Raw genomic sequence first — 23976 nt, 5'->3', positions numbered from 1 at the left:
GGGAATAAAAGATGTTATAACTCAGGCATAAAATGTCCGATCTTCCCCAAACTTCACATGTGTGATAAGAGTCCTGGCCTGAACACATCTGAAGGCCAAAATTCCATCAGGTGTGGCAAAATGGCTCGATAGCGCCACCTATACATTTTCAACAGAGTGCGCCTCGAGCTACATGTCATATACATGTACGAAAATCGGTAAACATATGTAACACACCAATAGCTACAAAAAAGTCTCTTGGTACGAAATCCGAATCCCAACAGGAAGTCGGTTATTTTTAATTTTCCCTGCAAAATTGGTGTTGTTTTTGTCATTTTCAGGGGTTGTATTTTAACGAACTCCTCCTAGAGATTTATTCAGATCAACACCAAACTTGGTCAGTGTAATCTAAAGCCCTTTGCCATTTTAAATTGCGAAGGAATTGAGGTTTCGTTAAAGGGCGTGTCCATGGCGGCCTGACAAATTTCGATGATTCGCCGTGAAAAATGATGGTGCTATAACTCACACATACAATGTCCAATCCGCCCCAAACTTCACATTTTTGTTAAGACTCTTCACCTGAACAGATCTACATGCCAATATTCAGTTATAGTCATAGCGCCACCTATTGGCTACTGGAAGTGACATATTTTACACTGTGACAAACTACTCCTAGAAATTTTATGACATCAATGTCTTTTTTGTGGTCAGTCTAATCTAAAGACCTGTGTGATGTTTAGTTGTGAAGATCTTGAATTTTTGTTAAAAGGCATGTCCATGTCGCCATGACGAAGTTCGATGTCTCGCCATGGGAATAAAAGATGTTATAACTCAGGCATAAAATGTCCGATCTTGCCCAAACTTCACATGTGTGATAAGGGTCCTGGCTTGAACACATCTGAAGGCCAATATTTCATTATAACGATAGCGCCACCTGCTGGCAACAGGAAGATTGGCACACATATGGAATAAACTTTGATATATTGCACTTATATTTATGAGTTTAAATGCATATTTCTCAAAGTTCACCTTTTTACTAAAGCCACACGATAGCGGTGAGCTCGGGTGCGAGGGCCCGTTCATCGCTGCTTGCAGCTTTAATTAAAGCTGTTATTTTTAACAATGTGTGTAACTCAAATGGGGTTTGTCTTCTTTGAATTCTGGGACGTTTATAGGTTGGTTTCGAACAACGGTTTCGAAGTAGCTTCCGCAACACTGCTAATGAATGCTAATGAAATCGGCTACAATGGACATTCACCTCTTCCACGGTCAATAAACTTTCTCATCAATCCATAATTTCCTCACCAGTAATTCTCTTCACACAATGAAAAACAAGGGAGTCTTTGCCCGTTGTAATGTTTGAGCTCTCATAACATGTTTGTTATGTGTGTGGAATAAGTGTTCATATACTGCTCTATATTGCCAGGCTACTGAACTCAGAGAAAACCAAATTATGTCGACCACAACAAAACCTGATTTTGCAACAATTATAGGCTAGGTGTGTATATTATAAAACGTTATGTTTGTGAGATCAGGGTGCTGAAATTTACTCTGGGAATAGAGCGGCTACATTATTTGGATATGTCTTTTTTATTTATGAGGATTTATCTCTGTGTTTCCTGCGATTTACAGTAACATGACAAATAAAGTTCTGTTCAAAGGTAATACTCAAAATAAAAAAAAAAACGTATTCAGCAAGGATGCAATAAATGGTTCAAAGTAACAGTTAAGACATTTAAAATGTTACAAAATATTTATACTTCAAACTGATCCTGAAAAAAAAAAAAAACAATAAGCACATTTTCCACAAAAAAATGAAGCAGCACTGTTTTTTAACATTGAAAATAATCAGAAATGTTTCTTGAGCAACAAAAATGCATATTATAATGATTTCAGAAGGATTATGAGACGCTAAGGATTGTAGATATGTTCTTAAAAAATTCAAGAATAAATACATTTTTTATAATATATTCAATTAGAAAACAGTTATTTTAAATTGGATTAGTATTTCACAATATTACTGGTTTTATTGTATTTTTTGGTCAAATACTGCCTTGGTGAAATTATCTGATTTATTAGCTATGCTAAATTGCTTGGTTGATTTAAATTATTTTAATGAATTGGGAAAAAATCCAATTAAGTGTTGGTTATAGTATTTTTAATATAATATTTTTATAATATATTTCAATTAAGTGTTGGTTATTTTTCAATTTTTAAGCCACACACCATACCTGTTTTCATACAAGGCATTTTTATGGCCTGTCTGAGTCTAACAGTATTTGACTTTGGTGGAATAAGGGGGTGTGTGTGTGTGCCTGTAAACACCTGAGTGATCGTGTTTGTGTGTGTGTTGTACTTTTGAGAGAGTGTGAATATATGGGAGACATTTATCACACTTGGCATCTTCTATCCCAGACTCCCCAGCGCATGACACATGGAAGAAAGCTGAAATGAGTTGCTCTTGGGGCATTTTCTCAGAGGGAGCTAGAAAGGCAGAGCTTCCATAAAAATACAATTGGACATGAAAATAACTAGTTTCACAAAAAATAAAACAAAAATTGTGAAATGTGAGATTAAATGGTATGTAAATCATATTTAAAAATAAAATCGATATGAAAGTGAGATGAAGGTTCAAAGGGAGACAGTCTCATTGTGATTTTATAGCATGATGTGAATGTGTAAGCCAAGTAACTGCAAAAATTGTATTTTAGTGTCACTGATATACTTTAATAGTTTTTATATTGATATTTTCTGGTTTTATTTTAATTATAGTTAAAGTTTCAGTAATTTTGTTTTGTGTGTTGTAATTTTTAGTAGTTTTTGTTTGTATTTTTATGTGTTTGTGGATAAAATGTCTATAAAAGTTTGGGGTCAGTCAGATTTTTTTGTTGTTGCTTAAAGAAATGTATTATTTTATTCCGCAAGGATGCATTAAATTGATCGTTGCAAAAGCTGTCTATTTGAAATAAACATTGTCCTTTTGTACTTTATATTCATCAAAGAATCCTGGAAAGTCATGATTTTCACAAAATAGGCAGCAGCAAAGTTTTTGTAATATTTAGTAGGTTTTGATTTTAATATATAAAAAATAATAGACATTTATAATATTATAAAATATTTCTAAATAGTTTTTATGAATTTTTATTTCAGTTTTAGTTATTTTATTACAACAAGGTATACTGAAATTAGACATTTTGCCTGGCAACTAGCTGAAATAAAGTTTTTGTGTATGTTTTATTTTATTTTAATGTTTATTTTATTGTAGGTAACTTTTTTATTTTTTTATTTTTATTTTTTTTTAGTTTTAGTTAAATTAATAACACTATGAGCCCTATCATACACCCACTAGAAAGGCGCAAGGTCTAAATAGAAAATGCATTTTTGCCCAGATCTAAAAAAGTGGTATGTTCAGGTGCATTGTTGGCACGTTGCTATTTTGAGGAACTTTCAAACCTTGTCTAAAGTCTGGTGCAGAATGTTTTCTTTGTTATTTAAAGAGCGTGTTAGTAATATGTGCCTATAGACAGGTGAACAACATGCGTACACGTTGCTTATTACACACACAGGGACGTGCGGCACACAAACATTTTTGTAAATTAAAAATTACATTCTGCCATGTAAATAGCGAACCCACCACGCTGCGAGAACACAACTGTGTTAAAGGGGACGGGAGATGAGACTCTGATAGGTTTATGGTACGTTACGCTCAAAAAACACCCGTTTTCCCGTCGTTAAACTAGCAAAAGTGAATTCGGACACGCCCTAAGTGCACGCGTTAGACCATGCACTTAGATCATTCAAACAGGACTCTAATATTGTGAATGGCTAATGGCAGACTGACTGATTTTTATCTAATTATTTTTTGTATATCGTTTCAGAAACATTCAGAGGGAGAAACAAGAAAATCTAATAGGATAGGATAGTAGCAATAGGGTAAGAAAAACAAGCTTAATTCAAGATAAATTATTTGAAAACAGCTCTTAATATCTGTTGAATGAAAAATCATCTTGTTAGAGGGGCGTTTAGATATTTTTACTGGAGAACAAGACAGAAATACCGATTAAGGGAACGAGTTCTGGCAGTGCGCAAGCCAAGAAATCCCAGGGTGAAAGACATCCAGAAAATGGGCAGAAATAAACAAAGCTTTCTCACACTATGTGTCATTCTCTCCGTATTGACTTTGAGATTATGGGTAAATAATAACAGCAGCAGACAGTGGTGAGATGAATATTCATGCACAGCAGAGCCAAGGTGAGACTGGCAAACTGCCTGCAAAATAGACGGTGAAAAGATGGCATGGAGAGAGCGATAAACAATCACCCCTCAGACAGACCGTGTGGTAGGTAACCAGATAAGCTCAAATAGAGCCAAATACACCCTGTTACAGACTGTCATGCTGTGTTTAAAGGAATTGATTAAGACAATGACAATTCAGGCATTATTAACTTTCCCTTATGTTGTCCTTCTGTGTAAATCTGCATGCAGCTCTTCTTGCACAATGGCCATTTATAAAACCACATCTGTCAAGCTCCATAAACACCATGAAAGCAGTTCATGTGCTCTGTATTCAAGTTCTGACGTCTCTTTTAGTTTATTTATAGGAAATCCCTTGTGCGGCAGCTCTCAAATCTTTCTTCATTCTATATATTTGAACAGAAGTGATGTTCAGAGTTTCTGTGAAAGGGAAAATTATCACTGAATAAAATCAGCAGCAAAAATGCAGATAAAGTCTCGAAGTTCAGTTCATTTCTGTAAATTCCCAGTGTTTCAGTGAAACACGGATTTAGCAGTTTATTTGCATTAATTATAATTATTCAATTATTAAAAATTATTCAATTCATTGCATGCCTTAACGTTTTAGTAAAAAAAAAATGTTCAAAAGTAAATAAAATATTTTATAAAGAAGTGTCTTCTGCTCACCAAGGCTGCATGTATTTGAGATAAAATACAGTAAAAACTAAAAGAAAAAAAATTAAATGTTATTACTGTTTGAAATTATTTTTTTTCTAGTTGAATATATTTAAAAATGTAATTTATTTCTGTGATCAAAGCTGAATTTTCAGCATCATTACTCCAGTCTTCAATGTCACATGATCCTTCAGAAACATTTCTCGTGAAAAATGTTACATTTCGCTGTTATTTGATGAAAAGAAAGTTCAAAATAACATTTATCTGAAAAATCTTTCTTGGCATTTTAAATCTGTTTAGTTTTGATCAATTGAATGTGCCGTGATAGATAAAACTACTAAGTTTTTACTGGTTAAGTTGGTATTGCATGTAGTGCTATTACTAGGTTACAGAGTTTGATTGTTGAAATTATGGATCCATCTCAACAACAGGCTAAAAATATTAAGATATGTTTTTAGTTCTATTGTTTGGCCTTAAAATGCCCAGTGATGTCTTGCGAGCCGTGTTGCTGAAGGGGACAGTGATGAATCACTGGGGTTCATCTGGGGTTTGTCTTTGTGTTTCCAGCATTAAATGTAATGCTATACCGCCACAAAACCTAGATATCCATCTACAGACATTTCTATATAAAGGATGTGCAGCTTTTAGATCCTCACGACAAACAGACAGATCATTAGCAATTCTGAAACAAAAGTTTAGATATTTTCTTACAGGCGCCAGGCAGACACACAAATCACAGAGCCGTCAAAGCTTGTGGACGAGCGCTGCATGAGTGCATGGCATTCAGAGGTGCTGCACTTGATACTGTAACATGAGTGATATTTTATTGCAGAATGATGTACTTTTGCTGAGTAAAGGAGTGTACAGCCGAAGAAAGACGAATGCACTTGAAATGGATTTGGCTGACATGACACCATAAATACTGTTTTGTGTGGAAGACCAGCTTTACAACTCAAAGCTGTTTGCCAAAGTTACTTCTTCTTTCTACGGCCTGGCAGAAACCGATCCAGATGCAGTTTTCAGCAGAGATGGAGTCCCATTTGGCCCTGTTTTGAAAGTTTGTTCTGTTGAAACGCAAATAAAGGGAAGGTGATGTTGTGTCTCAATGTGTGGCCCATTTATAGCATAAAACACTCCTGACTAGACCAGTGTAACATCTGTGGATACGAGTGTGCTGGTGTTAACACTAAGCTGTTTAACCATTGAGACCTAAACTATCCAGAAAGCACGACGGTAGGTCAGCTTCACCGCTCATGTTAATGGGTGGAAAACACAGCTGTTCGCAATGGCTCAGAATGATTAGTCAACCAGAAGCTCTGTATTATTTTTTATGTCAAGCTATTTTAGCCTATTTAGCGATACAATTTAGAGGTGCAGCTTTATAAGAAAAATACATTTCAGTGGGGAAAAATACAATACAATAAAAATTTGTTGATTTTTTTTTTTTTATTCATTCTAAAAAAAATAGAACAAAATAGAAAGAAAAATAATTTTGCCTGTTTATAGAAATTGTTAACAATAATTTTTGTAATTATAATCCATCTGTTCTCCAAACCTCTTGTCCTATGCAGGGTTATGGTGATGCTGGAGCCTATTTGAGATATTTTATATTTTAATTTTTAATATAAATATTTTAACACACATTTTAATTTTTTTAATAATTTTTTTTTTTGTATTTTAAATTTTAATTGTACATTTTTATTTTTATTAAAAAAATTGCAATTAACATTTAAAATAGAAATTATTTTAAAATGATTTATATATATATATATATATATATATATATATATATATATAGTTTTGAAGTTGAATTATATATATAATTTTCATTATTTAAAGTGAATAGTTTTGACTCTTTAAAGTATGTGTTTAGCATATATTAGCAAAAGATTTCTCAGTGTTTGGTGGCCATGACCCTAAATCAGCTAAATTAGCAGCTAGTCAGCTTGTCAACCCAGACAACCCAGACAACCCACTGACGAGCTGAAAACAGGTCTCGGTGTGTTTCAGCAAAGATGTGGAGTTTCTGGAAATAATCAGTCAGTGCATGTTGTTTTCTTGTCTCTCTTATTTTCTGTCTCTTTCTCTCTGCTTGTCTCCATTTATATCCGTCTCTCTCAGCATGCACGGTCCAGTTCTGTGCTGTTCGCTCCTTCCTTGTCACCATGACAAACACCAATCGTCCTGTAGCTGCTCCGGGGATTTGGCCTCGCTTCCTCCGAGACCCTTCCCGTTCAGAAACATCCCCGGCGACACGTTACCGCCACATGATTTCCCATGCCGAGATGAAAGCGCTGTGGCGTTCCTGTAATGTTTGTCATGGTTATAGACATAGAGAGTTAATTGCAGAGGGAGGCAGGGGAGAGTTTGGCTCCTGTGGAAACTTGGATGCTTGGATGTTTTTGCAGTTTTGTTTCAGTTTTTCCTCTCCGTTCTTTCTGTTCTCGAGAAGTTCAAGTGCAGTTCAGTGTTTTGGGTTTGATCCATCTCGTTCCTCGGTTGCTCCAGGTGGCCTAGTGTGGTTCCTGGATGTGCTAATGTCTGCATACACGTGTGTTTTCATGGGCAGTTTCCTACCACCTCTTGATTTAATAGTTTTTTAGATCAAAGGCTTTCCTTTAGATAAGGAAAGGAGCCCTTATTTCATTTGCAGGTATATTTGAAGCTCAATGGCACATCATACTGATAGTGAAACTGAACAAAGGCATCATTTGCTTCTCAAAAGGGAATTTCCATTCAGTTCAAAAGTGGTCAGAGAATCATTTTTTCCAAAACCTAGTGTGTTGTCCACATAGGCAGGATTTGAAGTCATTTAAATTGCATTTTTGACTCAAAAGGTTCAGCCCTATAATGTATTGTCATGCTCCCTTTCAGTCTTTCAGTCCACCAAAGATGGCAGATGAGGTGCAAAGAAATGTTGATTGTAAATATATTATTTTCAATACTGTAATGTCAATAATAACAATAATCATTTATATATTCATATTTTAGGAATAGGTTGTTGTTATTGATTTTGTGCTCATTGATCTCATCAGTAGCATAGGTACTTAATAGGTTATAGGTTATTAAAACAACTTTCTTAGTATTTATATACATTATTATTATTAATTTAAACAATTACATTATTTTTAAATTATTGTTGCTATAATAATACAAATATTATTATTTTAAATTTATATTAATAAATGTTTATATCCATATTACTGGAATATTATTGTTTTTAAAATTGTTGTTATTATTATTATTTATTATTATTATACTATATATAAAAAAAGTATATTTTATATAAAATATTATTACATATGTAATTATTAAAATAATAATTACTATTTGATTATGATTACTAATGATAATGATTACTATTATTATTACTATTGATTTTGATAAGATTAGTTTAACATTAAAACTCTTTTCTCCAGTATTTATGTGTATTATTATTATTATTATTAGTAGTAGTAGTAGTAGTAGTAGTAGTAGTAGTAATGACAATAATTATATATATATATAAAAAAACATTATAAATGGTAATAAATATTATTTGTATTTTATTTATCCATTTTGTGCTTTTCGGTTATGTGCTAAAAGCAAATGTTTCCTGTGTGTCACAGTAAATAAGAAAGAGTGGCTGCCTATGTAGTGCACTTGAAGTTGTTTACTTATTAGGGTCCATTTCAGTTAGGATACTGCCAGTGTAGATAGTAGATTATGTTTATGTAATACTCAAGTATGGAGTATTTTATTGTAAACAGAATATTATTTAGGATAGAATATAGATTTTGTGGCTTAGTGTTTATATTTCCTGGCTGCCAACACAAAGGTTTAAGGTTCAAACTACTGTACAGTAGTGTTCTGCTGTAGTAAAAATCTGTGCTAAAGAAAAGCATGTGCTAAGTTTATCATAATATCATGCCATTTAGCACACTATTTCACAGATTTTTGTCTTTGATGAACTTCTATAAAGAATATGTATTGGAGTGTTACATATACGATTGATCTGTTTTTACTGAAACCGAATATTCATTTGGGGTCGTTTATCTGACTGGTATATGTCTAGATGAGCAGATAATGATGCTTTTACTCATTTGGGAGCATGATACACAGCAGGTGTTGATGTTAAAGTTGTGTGTTGTGTGTGTTTTAATGCAGGCAGCTTCAGCAGCAACAGCAGGCCGAACTGGAGGTTCACCAGAGAGATGGACTTACTGCTTATGACCTGTCACAGGTGCAAACTCTTTCCTTTTAGTCTGTCATTTAGTCTCCTAGCACTTACAGGTGCATTACTCTTTTTAGCTTGTGTAGTGCATATAATTTATCCACTTTTGTTTTATATGCAAGTCCCTCTTAAATCAGTGTCACAGCTAAAGCTGATGTATACTTCTAATTGAAGATCAGCCAATTAAGCTCCCAGGGGCACCAGATAAAAAAAAATATATATATATATTTAATTTATATTTTATAAATTAAATATTAATAACCCAAGTATGTTTTTTTTTTTATCTTGAAAATATACAAAGAAGCTGGTGTGGCATTAAAAACCAAACAAACTGATCTGTGTTGCATGAATATTAAGCTACAAGACAACTAGTAAAACATTATTTCTATACTAAGTTAAAAGGTAAATAGCTGTATTACAAAATTGTATATTGTACACAGTTGTTTCTCATTTAATTATGTAATTTGCAATACTTCATGGCATGTGCAACTGTCTCATAAAAGAATCTAAAATCAGCATGCAATCAAAATTAAACATTTATTTTTTAATGGATCTTTTATGCATGCAACAATTCTTCCAAGCAGTTTTTTTTTTCTTTTTTTACAAAGAAATTTCATCTTTATCCAAATAGTCATTACTTGCTCATCCTTTGCCCGCTTGATTATGTTTTCAAGCCAGTTGCACTTCAGTTCATGTAATTCTGCCTCAATTCCAGTATGCTGTGCTCAGTTTTTACAATAACGATTAAATGAAGTTATCTGTTTTTCGTGCCAACTTTACGTATTGTAATGTTTTAATTTATCTCAAAGCCGCTGATTTAATTCATGGCTCAAAACTCTTCATTTTTTAAATTCCTAATGGATGAAACAAATGGAAGTTCTTCCAGAGTTGATTCCAGTGCAAAATGTGAGGTCACTTTTGTGCACTTAATGCTTTTTGACATTTGTTAGGATGCAATGCATGCTGATAAATATAGGCCATAGTTATGAGGTGAAGTCACACATGTAACATCCCTTTCGTCTTTTTAAAAAACTTACACAACTTGATACACATTTGCTTTTAGTCATAAGTGTTAAAGGGTTACTCCACCCAAACATGGAAATTGTGTCATTAATCAATCACCCCCATGTCGTTCCAAACCCATAAAAGCTCAGTTCGTCTTCGGAACACAATTTAAAATATTTTGGATGAAAATCAGGAAGTAAATAACAGTGTCAAGGTTCATAAAATGTATGAAAAGTTGTCGTCAGAATACTCCATCTGCCATCAGACGTGCAATCTGGTTTATATGAAGTGACAGGAACACTTTTTGTAAGCGAAGAAAACAAAAATAATGACTTTATTCTGTGTCACTTCATATCACCGTGGTGCGTATGCTCGTCTGTGTCCTCCGTGCCACAAGGATGCGCTGTTTTATTTCAAAACATAGCTAAATACATGTAGAAACAGTGCATCCTTGTGGCTTGGAGGATATATTTGCAATATATATCTATCTATATATAGATAGATATCACAATATATATTTGCAATATAACTGAGTAAAATTTTATATTTTTATATTATAATTTTATTATATATTATACAATATATACATGACTTGTGCTGTCATTGTTGCATAATCGCAATATAACACTCGTAGCAGTGTCATATTATATGGTCATATTGCGTGGTTACTTGTGTTATAACGCATTTATGCAACAGTTTTGACAACACAAGTTTGTAAATATATTAAAAAAACATCACAGAGTGTCTTTAAAAGCCCTCTTTTGTGTGCAACTACTACCGCATATTTGAAGTCTAAACAAGTACAGTCTCGCCTGGAAAACTCTCAAAACTACATTCCTTGACACAATAACAGCATTATTTATAAAATGATAGTGGATTTGGGCATCCACCATGACACTCGCTGTTCGAAATACAGCAAGAATTTGAAACGGTCAGAGTTATGTTATCACTACAATATTGCACTCCTCTCAGCCAATCAGATTTGAGGAGCTGAAAGAACTGTTGTGTACTATGTACGTGTTCAAATATATTTATACTCACAGTACTATATTTTATTCAATTTAACTCTATTTATTATTAAGTGCATTATTGAATTTTAAATTACATGCATTATAGTAAGTAAATAAGTAAATATATAGTCACACATTTTCAATATGAGAAAAAAAATATATTGATATATTGTAATATATAAACATTATATATTAGCTACTCTGTGTTTTCAGTAAATTATAAATATGATATACTGATTTTCAATATGTAAGGATATATATATATATATATATATATATATATATATATATATATATATATTCTTTGTGAAAAGGTGCTGTTTTATACTTTCAGGAAAGTTTGGTTTGTGTTTATTTCATTTCTCATTTTGCATTTATTAGCATTCAGTTTCCCTTAGTTAAATTGTCAAGCAGACCTTCTCATATCGATGTCCACAGGTGCCGGTTGCCAGCGTCCCAGCTGGGGTTCACGAGGCAGGCAAGACCATCGACAAAACCGATTCACTGTTCTCGCAGGAGAGAGACCCGCGCTTCAGCGACATGTACTCAGGGATCCCTGGATGTATGTTCTTACACATATCTAACCAGCACATGCTGATTTCAATCTAAACATGCAATTTACTGTAATTTCACTTAATGTATTAAAAAGCCTGCTCATGTCTGCCAGATCAAGTTTGTACGTTATTTTAATGCTTGATATTAGGTGTATACAGTCTATAAATGGTCCTTTTAAAGATCTTGAGTTGGAAATTCCAGTTTAAACATGTAAAATCCTGTTTCTAGCTGGTCAGAGCTGGTTGTTTATAGTCATTAGCTGGTCAACGCTGGTTAATTCTAATAAGTTTACCTTGAGGTTTGACTCTGTTCCTCTTTTCTTTTTGCTGTGGCTGATACAGATGTTGCTGTAATGTGATATGTGGTTGTGTGTCCTCTCTTAAATGTAGTCAATGAGTGTGAGCTGGATAAGGATCTGTGTTTGTTCTGTTTGCGTTTAGCTGATAAGAAGATGATGGTGCCGTCCTCCACTGCTGGCGGCCAGCAGTTATACTCTCAAGGGAGCCCCTTTCAACCCGGACACTCTGGCAAGAGCTTCAGGTGGGACTGAACATGCAAAATCACATGAAAAGTACCTGATACAATATCGTACAAAAGTTCGGGTTTGGGGTTTTAATACTTTTATTCAGCAAGGATTCATTAAATTGGTCAAAAGTGACAGTAAAGATTTTTAGAATGTTACAGAAGATTCTATTCCAAATAAAAGCTGTTCTTTTGAACCTTCCATTCTTCAAAGAATCTTAAACTTAATAAACATGTAAGCTTTTGAGATGAATGTGGTGGTGGTTGTTATTTTTATGAAAGGAAAAATGTATTACAGAATAATGCTAATTATGGCTGTCTACAAAATACGTATTTGGAGTAATGATGGGTGAATTGAGAACATTTATTAGTCATAAATATTTCTTGCTGGCCATTAAACTATTTAAGCTTTGTGCTTTTGGAAAAGAAGTTTGACTGAGAAAATGTTATTTATTTTTCCCGTCAATCGCTTCATACTTTAGACAGTCTTAAAAACACCACCTGTCACCAAAATGTCGAGACCTGTCATGATTTTGTGCCTAAAATGTTTGGTTAGGATGCAAGGACTGTTAATTTTAGGATCATTAAAAAATTGTTTTCTTCAAAGGCATCAAAATCTTCATACTTTGTATAAAGCAGAGTTATTGCTTACTAAAACAAACACCATAAAACATTTTTGTTGAAATAAAATAAGCATTAACTTAAAATATAGAAATAACTTTGTGGCTGAAATAAAATGTATATATATAACACTTTTTTTTTTGCTGTTTGCAGTACTAAAGTATAGAAAACTAACAGATTAAAATAAATAAGAACTGTATAGAATAAGTAAAAATAAAAAAAATCTATAAAAATGACAGAAAACAACTTTACCTAACATTGAAATGAAAACATATAATAAAAGAAAATGTATAAATAGAGTCTAATTCAATATATTAACAAAATTTTATAGTAGATCAATGATACTAAAATACCACTGGTGTCTGTATCAAGCAATATACTTGGTGTGAAAGGCCTTCAGACGTTTAACAGAGAATCAAGAGGATGGGAAGGTTTCATTTAGTCACATAATGTGGTGTGTGTTTGTGTGTGTGTGTGTGTTACAGCTCATCTGTGATCCACGTCCCAGGAGTCAATGACATCCAGTCCACAGCCGGTTCGGCAGGACAGAACCTGACCCAGATCTCCCGGCAGATCAACGCCGGCCAGGTGTCCTGGACAGGAAGCAGACCTCCCTTCTCCAGCCAGGTGAGAACCATCCTGGCATTGAGTGTGTGTGACTGTGCTGGCTGCTGGCGCGCTCGTCTTCATTAACATAATTAAAGAAATGGAACGTTCCTCTTTAGAAGCCTGATGAGAAAACCGGATCCTGTTCCAGGTTTGAATGTGGAGCAATGGCAAAAAAAAATATTTCAAGACTCTGTAATTAATTCATACTTCATACATACTACTTCATAGTTCATACAGCCTAAATACTCTTTGGTTGTGGTGTAAATTATGTATAATAACCTAAATATTTTCCTGCTTTTATGTGTATATGCTTGTGTGTGTATATGTATATGTAAAAGACCTCTAACACTAGCTTGCGCTATTCTTTTTCTATTCTATATATATATATATATGTATGCATACAAGAAAAATTATGCATAATGTCTTTAAAAAATAATTTGTAAAGTAAACATAACATTTATTCGTATATACAACATTGATCAAAAAATATTAATATTAATATATTCTGCAACACATTTTTGTTTGTGTCAGAAATATATATATACATATATATATATATATATATATATATATATATTAATAAATAATTAATTATTTTTCTGATAAAATGATTGAAATTATGAATTTTATAAATAATAATAATAATAAAAACTAAAATTACTAATAAATAATGTATTCTTTTGTTGTACATTTTTTTTTTTTTTTTTTACTGGATAGCTGTATTGATGAAAACTGCATGAATTGTGAGTTCAACATCTCCAACTAAAGTAATATGAACTAATATAAGAGAGGGAATGAACTGGGACACTCTTATACTGTCTTTTTGGGTATCAGGCCGTGCTTAATGTCCTGCCATTTGAAAGCACTAGCAGGATCACGTGTGGCGTCCTTGATATGCATGTACTGTATGTGTGTGTTTAATCAGCTGCATATTAATATCATCATGACTCCTGTCGTTCCACCCCAGCAGCAGATTCCTGCTCAGTCTAACAAGGCCCAGTCTTCACCGTTCGGCATCGGCTCCAGCCACAGCTACCAGGCCGACCCGTCCTCTTACAGCCCTCTGTCCAGCCCCGCCACCTCCTCGCCCTCTGGAAACGCCTACTCCAACCTAGCCAATCGCAGCAATGCTTTCGGTAAGATCTGCTTATTTATGGCAATCAAGGCCCATTCACACCAAAAATAAGGCTATAGTTTAAAAAAAAAAACGTTCTAAATGTGAAAGAACAGCACAACACACAAGTCCACAACACAACTGCACCAATAACGGCACAGAAGAATGTTGAAATGGCTTTCAGAACTATTTTTTCCAGCTGATGAACATTGACAGCCAATCAGAATCCTTCCCTGCTTTAGAGAGCTACAGCATTTAAATCTGCAAACGACTAAACTGTAGCCTGTGCTCATAATAAACAGAACCTTATTCTTGTTGGTATGGACACTAATATAGTTATACTTATTGTTCTTGGTGTAAACATGCTTTAAACTGCATCATTTTTGTGCATATTTGTTTACTACGCTAACGTTGCCTCATATATTCAATCATTTACCATCCATAATGTGATCAGGTAGATATCAAAATAACTTCCAAAGATAGGGATGTCAACAGTTTTGGTACTGCTTAAAATAAAATCATTTACTTAAAATCATTTTTGTAAATTTAATTTCATGCAGGCACCAAAATGGGACCTGTCATTTTGACCCCCATTATAATTTAGATGTATACTGTATATTAATAATAATGCATGTTTAGCTGTGCATTAACATCTAATGTGGTTATTTACTAATATATATATATATATATATATATATATATATATATATATATATATATATATATATATATATATATATATATATATATATATATCTGTGTGTGTGTGAAGGATTTACTTTGAAACAATTTTCAATTGGTAGTAAATGTAAAAAAAAAGAAAGAAAGAAAAGAAATACAGCAAGTAGCACTGAATTAAATGATAATTTTTTAAGTAGAAAAACGGACAATTTTTGAAGTATTCCAGTAATCTTTTTTTTTTTTTTTTTTTTTACAGTGTTTGTTATCTTGGTAAACATTGTTTTTGCTGGTTTCAATTGGATCTTGTTCATTTTTCTTGTGTTATATAAAATGCTATTGCTAATCCTAAAGAACTGATATCAGCTAGTGAAATGAAACTGTCGTGAAAGCTTTAGACTCCTGCAGCTCTGTTTGTACCTGAAACGGTTGAATGATCTCAGCACATGATTGACAGGTCAGTCTGAGACGAACAGACCTTCATACGGAGGACACATTACAGCACCAGTCCTCTCTTTTACTTGTACAGTGATTCATAGATTTCCATATAAAACACAGACGGTAACAACATTAACAGCAGACGGTGTGAGGACTGTGTCTGTATGGCGTCCATAGTGAGACAAACGGCTTTGTTGTTCTGTTTCTTTGGTTTGGCCACTTCATCTCTGTTATAGACCGAATGAAAAACTAATTTCTGTGGTTTGACTGATCACAACTGCACATCAGGCAATTAGATGTTTGTGTTCGTAGTTTTGCAAACTCTTCCGAATTACTTCTCAATACAACAATGACTAATAATCATGAAAGTGTTAAACAATCAGCATAACTTATTCAATGAGTTTAGAAAATTACTTTTTAATGAAGTTATTATCTAAATGATCTAACCATGAAAGATGCTGTCACTCGAAATAATACAAAGCAAATACGACAATAGGCTGTGTGAGGCCTTGCATTACAGTGTTTTACTACGGTATTCTTAAACATGAAGTAAAATATATTTTATAGTATTATAAATATGTATTTTGATAATTGCACAGTAAAATATTTATAAAAATAAAATTAGATAATATATTTAAAGGGGGGATGAAATGCTCATTTTCACTCAATATCCTGTTAATCTTGAGTACCTATAGAGTAGTACTGCATCCTTCATAACTCCAAAAAGTCTTTAGTTTTATTATATTCATAAGAGAAAGATAGTCTGTACCGATTTTTCCCGGAAAAACACGACTGGCTGGAGGCGTGACGTGTGGGCGGAGCTAAAGAATCACGAGCGACAGTAGGCTTTTGTGTTGAGAGCGTTTGGAAGCTGTGACATTACCGTGAGGAAAATACATCCAAAATAAACCATGGCTTACAGTCAGATTCAGCCATTTATTTATGATCCAGAATCAGATCCAGAGGCTGAAACTGAACGAGAGCAGCAGCAGCAACGACTCGCTCTGAGCGGGGCTCGAACCCGGGTCTCCGGCATGGGAGGCGGACGCACTAACAAGGAGGCAGAGATATTTTAAGCAGTTTTACTCACCGCCTGCGGTTCCAACACACGATTGTGACCCTTTTTCGTTGGGATTGCATCATCCTTAAGAAATAAACGATACGCAAATCCGTCGTCAAACTGGGCCTTGTTTGTAAAACAAGCATCTTCGAAATGCAGGGAACAAACACAAACACTTACACAACTCCGTTGATGCTCTGTAAAAATAAACTCCATCCAATGGTACCTTAATGCGGTTTATTCTTTGGTAATCTGTGCAGGGTTGTCTTGCCCTCGCAACCAGAAAAACACTTCTTTTGTGACTTTTCGCGACGCTCTCGCTCTGATCAGTGAAGTCTGTTGTGCTCTCAGTGCTCTGCTCTACGGGAGCGTGCGCTCTTCCGGCAGACGTGCCTCAGGACCCATATAAGGAAATTCCGCTTCATCTAACGTCACACAGAGTCATACTCGAAAAAAAACTTTCCGAAACTTGTGACAAACCGGAAGGAGTATTTTGGGAACAAAAATACTCCTTCAAACGTACAACTTAATTTTTGAAACTTTGTCCATGTTTAGCATGGGAATCCAACTCTTTAACAGTGTAAAAAACTCTGTATGCATGAAATAGCATCCCCCCCCCTTAATAGAATGTGTGTATGCATATGTGTGTATATTATATAGAATTATAAATATCTTTTTATAATAATCCATCCTGAGTAATTAAATATTTCATGTTTATTTATTAAATATTATTTTCTAAATAGAAATATACTTGTATAATAAAATATGATAATTTGTATATATAATATTAGATAATTAGTTATTTATATTAGAGAATTTATATATATAACATTAAATATTTCATGTTTCATGTCACTTTTATCATAATATAAAATTCCTCATACCATGATATAAGTCATCATCCACTCCTTTCACGTTGATGTTACATACTCTTTCTCTTGCCGTGCTCTTCTTTTGCAGGACTTTAAACAGCCTGCAGTGGGTTTAATTAATCTGTCATGCATTGCACCATTTAAACTCATGCTAGAGAGATCAGGTGTCTTTATCCTGACACTTTAAAGTGAGGAATTTGACCAGCGTGACACCAAGAGCGCAGATCCACAAACACGGTTGTGCAACTTTTCACTTTCCTCGACCGAAGGCAGAATAAGCTGAAACTGTAGAATCGTTGTTTTTTGTGTTACATCCGTTCAAAGCAGCCTCAGATTTCTTCATCACATTCAGTTGTATGCACTGAATTCAGTTTGAAGCAGGGCGTGCGTACCGAGACACTTCACATTTTTCCCATTGTTGTGTCCCTCGAGGGAAACTCTCTACCTTCAACCTGTGATAAGTGTGTCCATTTAATACCTCATTTATGTTAAACAGGTGACATTAAAAACCCACTTCCGTTTCAAGTGTAGAATGGCTTTCCGAGCCCTGAAGGCTTCTGCCAGCCGCTTGAAAATGAAGCCATGTCCAGATAATTCTTTTTTAATATGTTGCCATTAAAGAAAATGGAGCATTTATCTTCGCTTCCTCATGTGGACGGCGTTTAGAAGGACTGTGAGACTGCTGGAAGACACAATGTCTTTTTCTATATTTGGAGTGAATACCTTAAATCCCAGTTTTCAGAAAACTGAGCACGTGTTAATTGTGGAACATATGTGCTTTATTCTTAATCACAATTGTAACTAATGAGAAACAAAAGTCACTTAATTGTTTTAAAAAAGAGTTGCAAATAAAAGTACTTCACCTCTTTTGCTCTCTAAGGCTTCATTTATTTGATAAAAAAAACCAATAATATTATTACACTTTAATATAGCTGGTTTCTAATTGTATATATTTTAAGATGTAATTTCTTCCCGTTATTTTAAAGCTGAATTTTCTGCATCATTACTCCAGTCTTCAGTGTCACAGAAATCATCATAATAAGCTCATTTCATGCTCCAGAAGCATTTCTGTTTATTACCAAAGTTGAAATTTGTTTGTTTGTGGGAAGCATGATACATATTTTTGCATAAGTGTTAAATGTCAAATATGCCAGAATATATAAGTGGGCTTGTTTCCTATCCATGCTTAATAACTTTCTCTCTATGATAAATTCATAAAGTGTTAAAATTAGGAAAGTTGTACTTTGCCCTTTTCCAAAGGACTTTATAAAGCATATTTTCATATTTCATATTCCGTTCTGATGGAAATGAGAAGTGACAGGGGAACACATCTCCACAAGAGCATTGGTTTGAGGATCAGAAATGTCATTAATTTAAACAATTTTATATCAAGATCTGTGGGCAGATTTATTAGGTGTAATTACCAAACCGGTGCCAATTTCAGAAAATCTCATTTCTTTGTATTTGTATATGTTGGATGTTAATTGACTGCTAGTTATTGGCTGTGATCTTCATTCCAAGACATGATCAGTTTCTTACATTGACAGACTAAGAATAAGAGAATCGCCTTGCGACTTTATTTACTGATAAATCAGCTCCCGTTAGACTCTTTTGAGTTCTGCTTCATAGTTTGTACAAAATAGTCTTTTCAGAGCTAATGCAATGCATAAACAATAATCGTACTGCCTTTATTCATGTTTCATACTGAGATAATGTTACAATTGTGCCTTAATTGCAGTCTTTATATGTGACCCTGGACTACAAAACCAGTCTTAAGTGTCAGTTTTTCAAAATTGAGATTTATACATCATCTGAAATGTGAATAAATAAGCTTTCCATTGATGTATGGTTTGTTAGGATCGGACAATATTGGGCCGATATACAATTATAAGAAAATCTTGAACCTGGGGATGCAAAAACTTCTAAATATTAAGAAAATCGCCTTTAAAGTTGTCCAAATGAAGTTCTTAGCAATGCATTACTAATAAAAAATATATTTACAGAAGCAAATTTACAAAATATCTTCATGGAACATGATCTTAATATGCTCATGATTTTTGGCATAAAACAAAAATCGATCATTTTGACTCATACAATGTTTTATTTTTTAAATTTTTTTGGCTATTGCTTCAAATATCCCCCAGCGACGGTTTTGTGCTCCAGGGTCACATATGCATATGTGAAATACAGCACACATTCAACAGCTGCATTTATTGTTGTGAAAGCAAGAGAATGTGCATTCAGTTTTAAAATGATTGAAGAGCGTTGGGAATAACGGCTCTTTCTTTGAACGCCGTTTGCTTTTCTCACGCCGGCTTTTTGTACCGTTACATCTTTGAGAATCACGTTTGATGGAGCGACCGGAGAATAAGCGCTACGTAAGCTCAACAGATACCGGGGGAGAACATGAAGCACGCTGATCTCAGATTGATGGGGACGGAGAAAGATGGCTTGGGGAGAGAAACGCAACCAAAGACGAACAGAAAAATTGATAGAGAGATTTACGAGGGGTGTCAAACGGCTGAACCTTGAGGGAAAGACAGACAGAAAGCGAGCTTGAGAAGGGCCGCTCTCGGCGTCTGCGCGACAAACACTAACACAGTAGGGAAATGAGAAGTTTGACCTTACATCACTGCCTCATCAGCATGGAGAATAAGAGAAACAGCCCAAGGGCACCGCTGTGCCATCCTGCGAAAAACAGCCACCCACGCCGCGCATTAGTCTGCTTCACTCACTCGTTTCCTAAGCAAAGACTCGGGCCCCGCGGGTGAAGAGACACTAGATGCATGCCTTTAAATGATTCTGTCAGCCTCTAGTAAATGTCTCTCCCCCTGTTCGCCAAATTGATCGAAATGGAGGTCGTACGCTTCAAGTGTTTTACAAGCACGCTCGATTGAGATGCTGCAGAAGTAGACGTGTCGGAGTTAATGTGGAAGTTGATACTGTAAAGTCTAAACATGTTTGTTGAGAAGCGCTGAGGGATATATATCACACTATTTTGCCATCATTTATTCACCTCCATTACTTTGTTTTTCTGTAGAACACACAAGGATTTTTTGCCGTTATATTATTATTATTATTATTTCTATTACTATTATTACTACTAGTAGTAGTAGTAGTAGTATTTCTATTACTAGTGCATTATTTTGTATATATTTTGAATTAGCTTTGATTTATATATTTTTTTATTTTAGTTTTAGTAATTTTATGTACATTTGTATTAGTTAGCTTTTTTACATTTCTATTTAGCTGTTTTTTTGTTTTGTTTTCTACTTATTTTAAAGGGGTCATATGATCCTTTTTTAAACATCATTATTTTGTTTTATATGGTATTACAGAATATGTTGACATGCTTTAATGTTCAAAAAACACATTATTTTTCAAATACTGTAAATTATTGTGGTTTTTATTCTGATATTTAGATTTTGGATATTTTTAGTTAGCGGTATTGTTTTTTTCTGTTTTTTTCTTTATTTTTTTAAGTTCATCTTTCATAGATTTTCAATGATGTTTTAATCTAATATTGACATTTTCTTTAAACTATTTTAATTAACATGTTCCTTATAGTTGTAGTTAACAGTAATAGCACTTATTTTTATTTCAGTTATTTTACTTTTATTTAATTCCATTTTTATATTTTGTTTTATTCCATTAAATAATTATTTTTCATCTAATATTTGTTTTATAGTTTATTTTATTTCTGCTTTATTTCAATCAACAAATGGTTTTTAATAGTCAATAATAAAAATTATTTTTTTTTTAAATAATGCAGAAAGAACCGAAACACCATACAGAGTCTCGGGTGTAATGTCTGTTCATCTTTAAGCTGCAGAAGTGACTCTTGGGAGCCGTTGTGAATGTGTCTGTGTTGGTTTCTCCAGATGTGTCGGGTGAAGGCGGTCAGAGCGGAGGGCAGTTCCAGGGCCGGCCGTCTGAGGTCTGGTCTCAGTGGCAGAGTCAACACCACAGTCAGCAGGGAGGAGACCAGCATCCTCATCCTCAGTCCAGCCAGAGCGAGGTCTTCCAGGTGAACTCACTGTCAGACACATCAATATCCACCTGTGTGCAGTACACCGGAGACGTCTGTTGATGGGAAATTGAACATTTGAAGGTCTAACAAACCAAACTAAAAAATAAGAACCAAGGATCCAGACTGTTATAGTCATGGACTGGAAGTCATGGCCTAATGGTTAGAGATCCGGAGTCATAATCCAAAGGTTGCGAGTTTGAGTCTCAGGCCGGCAGGAATTGTGGGGGGGAATGTACAGTGCTCTGTCCACCCTCAATACCATGACCCTTGACCCCTGTATGTCACGTCATTTTCACTTTTATCACTTTAATTCATTTATTGATGTATTTAATCATTCTCTGGTTTATATGTTATTATATAATTTTTATTTAAAAGTAGTTATTATTAAAGTTACAACTCTTCACAATACACAGACTTATACTATAATAGAATTGATTCATATTATGATTTATTTTTATATTTGCAGTTATATTTTTACTTTTAGTATTTTGAAGCTTTTAGTCATTTTGCTATGTGTCGTTCTTATATATATATATATATATATATATATATATATATATATATATATATATATATATATATTTATCTACTTAGATTTTTCAGTTTTAATTATTTTAAAACTTCAACTTAAACATACATTTTATATGCAATATTTCAAATTTGCATTCGTTTTTTATTCATTTAAAATTATTTATACTCTGTTGATATAAATTTTCGGTTTATGTTCTCACTAGAATTTATAAAATGTAAATGTGTGCCTAAAATGCAAGTCCCTTTGGATAAATCTGTGCATAAATATGTTAAATGTAATTTACAGTCTCTTCAGTTATAGCTCCTAAATCTCAAAATACAGCGCAGCATTGATGAGCTGTGAGGAAACCAAGGACAATTCACCACTGATGTCAAACCTTGTGTGACGCGTCCCATTTGAGAAATAAATAATGTTCGAATTGTTTATTGATTCTGTTCTTAGTCTGCAGATTCACTTCTGTAGCAATCTCTGTCATGAATCGGCCTTATAGCGGACAATTCACTACACGTACTGGACGTCTAATCTCTGTTCTGCTCTCACAGGAGTATGCTGCCGATGCCAGGGGATCCACCCAAGGAAACAACCAATTACAACATCGAAGGACTTTTGCCGACCTCGGCATGTTCCCGCCGTTTTCTGAGTAATCGCAGACTCTTTTGTTTTGTTGTTTGTTTCAGTTCGGACTGCCAGTAACTCATCTCACATGGTGACACACAGTCACGCTGGCTGAACACATTCTGCCTACACACACACAAACCACCACAGTTGACACTAATTGACTTGATCAGCTTGTACACAAACAGTTAGAAACACACAGCGCTAGGAGTAAAATAAATATATTCCCAGTTTTGATGCTTTTCTTTTCATTTAATCAATCATGTGATGATGAACTGCTGCCATTAGCACAAAAAATGTTACAGAAGATTTTGTAAGCAGTAAAAGTGCAAGATTATTTCTGCAAAGCATCATTTACTTATAATAAAGCAGCATCAATAAAAAGCCTAATTTACATAGAAAGCAGGAAAATTAATGCCGAGATTGGGCAAAATGTAAATATGATGCAGAATGCAAGTTAAAGTTCGAGGATTCACCCAGCAACCTCAAGTCAAGACTGTTCTCACATACACACATAAATATAACAGTTTTCTTTTCTTTTTTTTACGCTTTTATCATACAGAAGTATTTTCAAAATCCTTTGAGAAGCGAAGGATCGTTTTCTTCACTTGTCGCACCTCATTTTTCGTTGCCAAACAGCATTTCGCTGACAAAAAAAGTGAAGATATTTTTACGCTTACCGTGTAAAATGTAGTCTATGTAGTGATGTCTATTACCTAGCTTAACTAATAATAAATGTAGATGGATGTAAAGACATAAACAGTATTTGATTTGAATTTAAAATGTGCATTTGTTTTGCTTTTTTTTTTTCTCATAAAAAAAAACAAAACACTAGCAACAGTGTCACTTTGTGAAGTAATCGACACCAGCCTCGTATGAGCAGATGCAGCATAAATATCAAGCATTATGCGGTGTTCATTGTAATCTTTGAGGCAGCTGCGATTCGTACTATTAACTTTTGGACGAATAATGTGGACTTCTTGTTTCTTGATCATGCCACAACTCTGGACTGATGGAAAGACCTTGACATGAAATCTTAACCTTTTTGGAAAATCAAATGGATGTTTAATGTAAATAATGCAAATTTTTTGTTTGTTTTTATGTCAGACCATGTTTTATTTGGCATACAGCTATATATACTTGTGTAGGTTTAATATCATTGTGTGCAATGTGAGTACATATTTAACTCTCGTACTTAGCTAGCCTGTCCATTGT

The 23976-nt window shown here is 34.0% G+C and overlaps 1 protein-coding gene across 1 annotated transcript; it reads left to right on the top strand.

Annotated features, from left to right (window-relative positions):
- Positions 1-4202: 4202 nt before the first annotated feature.
- LOC113078377 (aryl hydrocarbon receptor nuclear translocator 2-like) lies at positions 4203-21702 on the top strand. Its single transcript, XM_026250702.1, has 8 exons — positions 4203-4230; positions 7009-7199; positions 9029-9109; positions 11554-11677; positions 12111-12210; positions 13299-13440; positions 14393-14558; positions 21466-21702. Exons 1-8 carry the CDS (start codon positions 4203-4205, stop codon positions 21672-21674), a joined length of 1041 nt encoding a protein of 346 aa, XP_026106487.1. The 3' UTR covers positions 21675-21702.
- The last annotated feature ends 2274 nt before the right edge of the window (positions 21703-23976 follow it).

The sequence above is a fragment of the Carassius auratus genome, unplaced genomic scaffold (assembly GCF_003368295.1).
Source record: "Carassius auratus strain Wakin unplaced genomic scaffold, ASM336829v1 scaf_tig00025640, whole genome shotgun sequence".
NCBI classification, from domain to species: domain Eukaryota; kingdom Metazoa; phylum Chordata; class Actinopteri; order Cypriniformes; family Cyprinidae; genus Carassius; species Carassius auratus.
The sequence above is the reverse complement of the archived record's forward strand: the minus strand, read 5'-3'. Positions and strand labels throughout refer to the sequence as shown.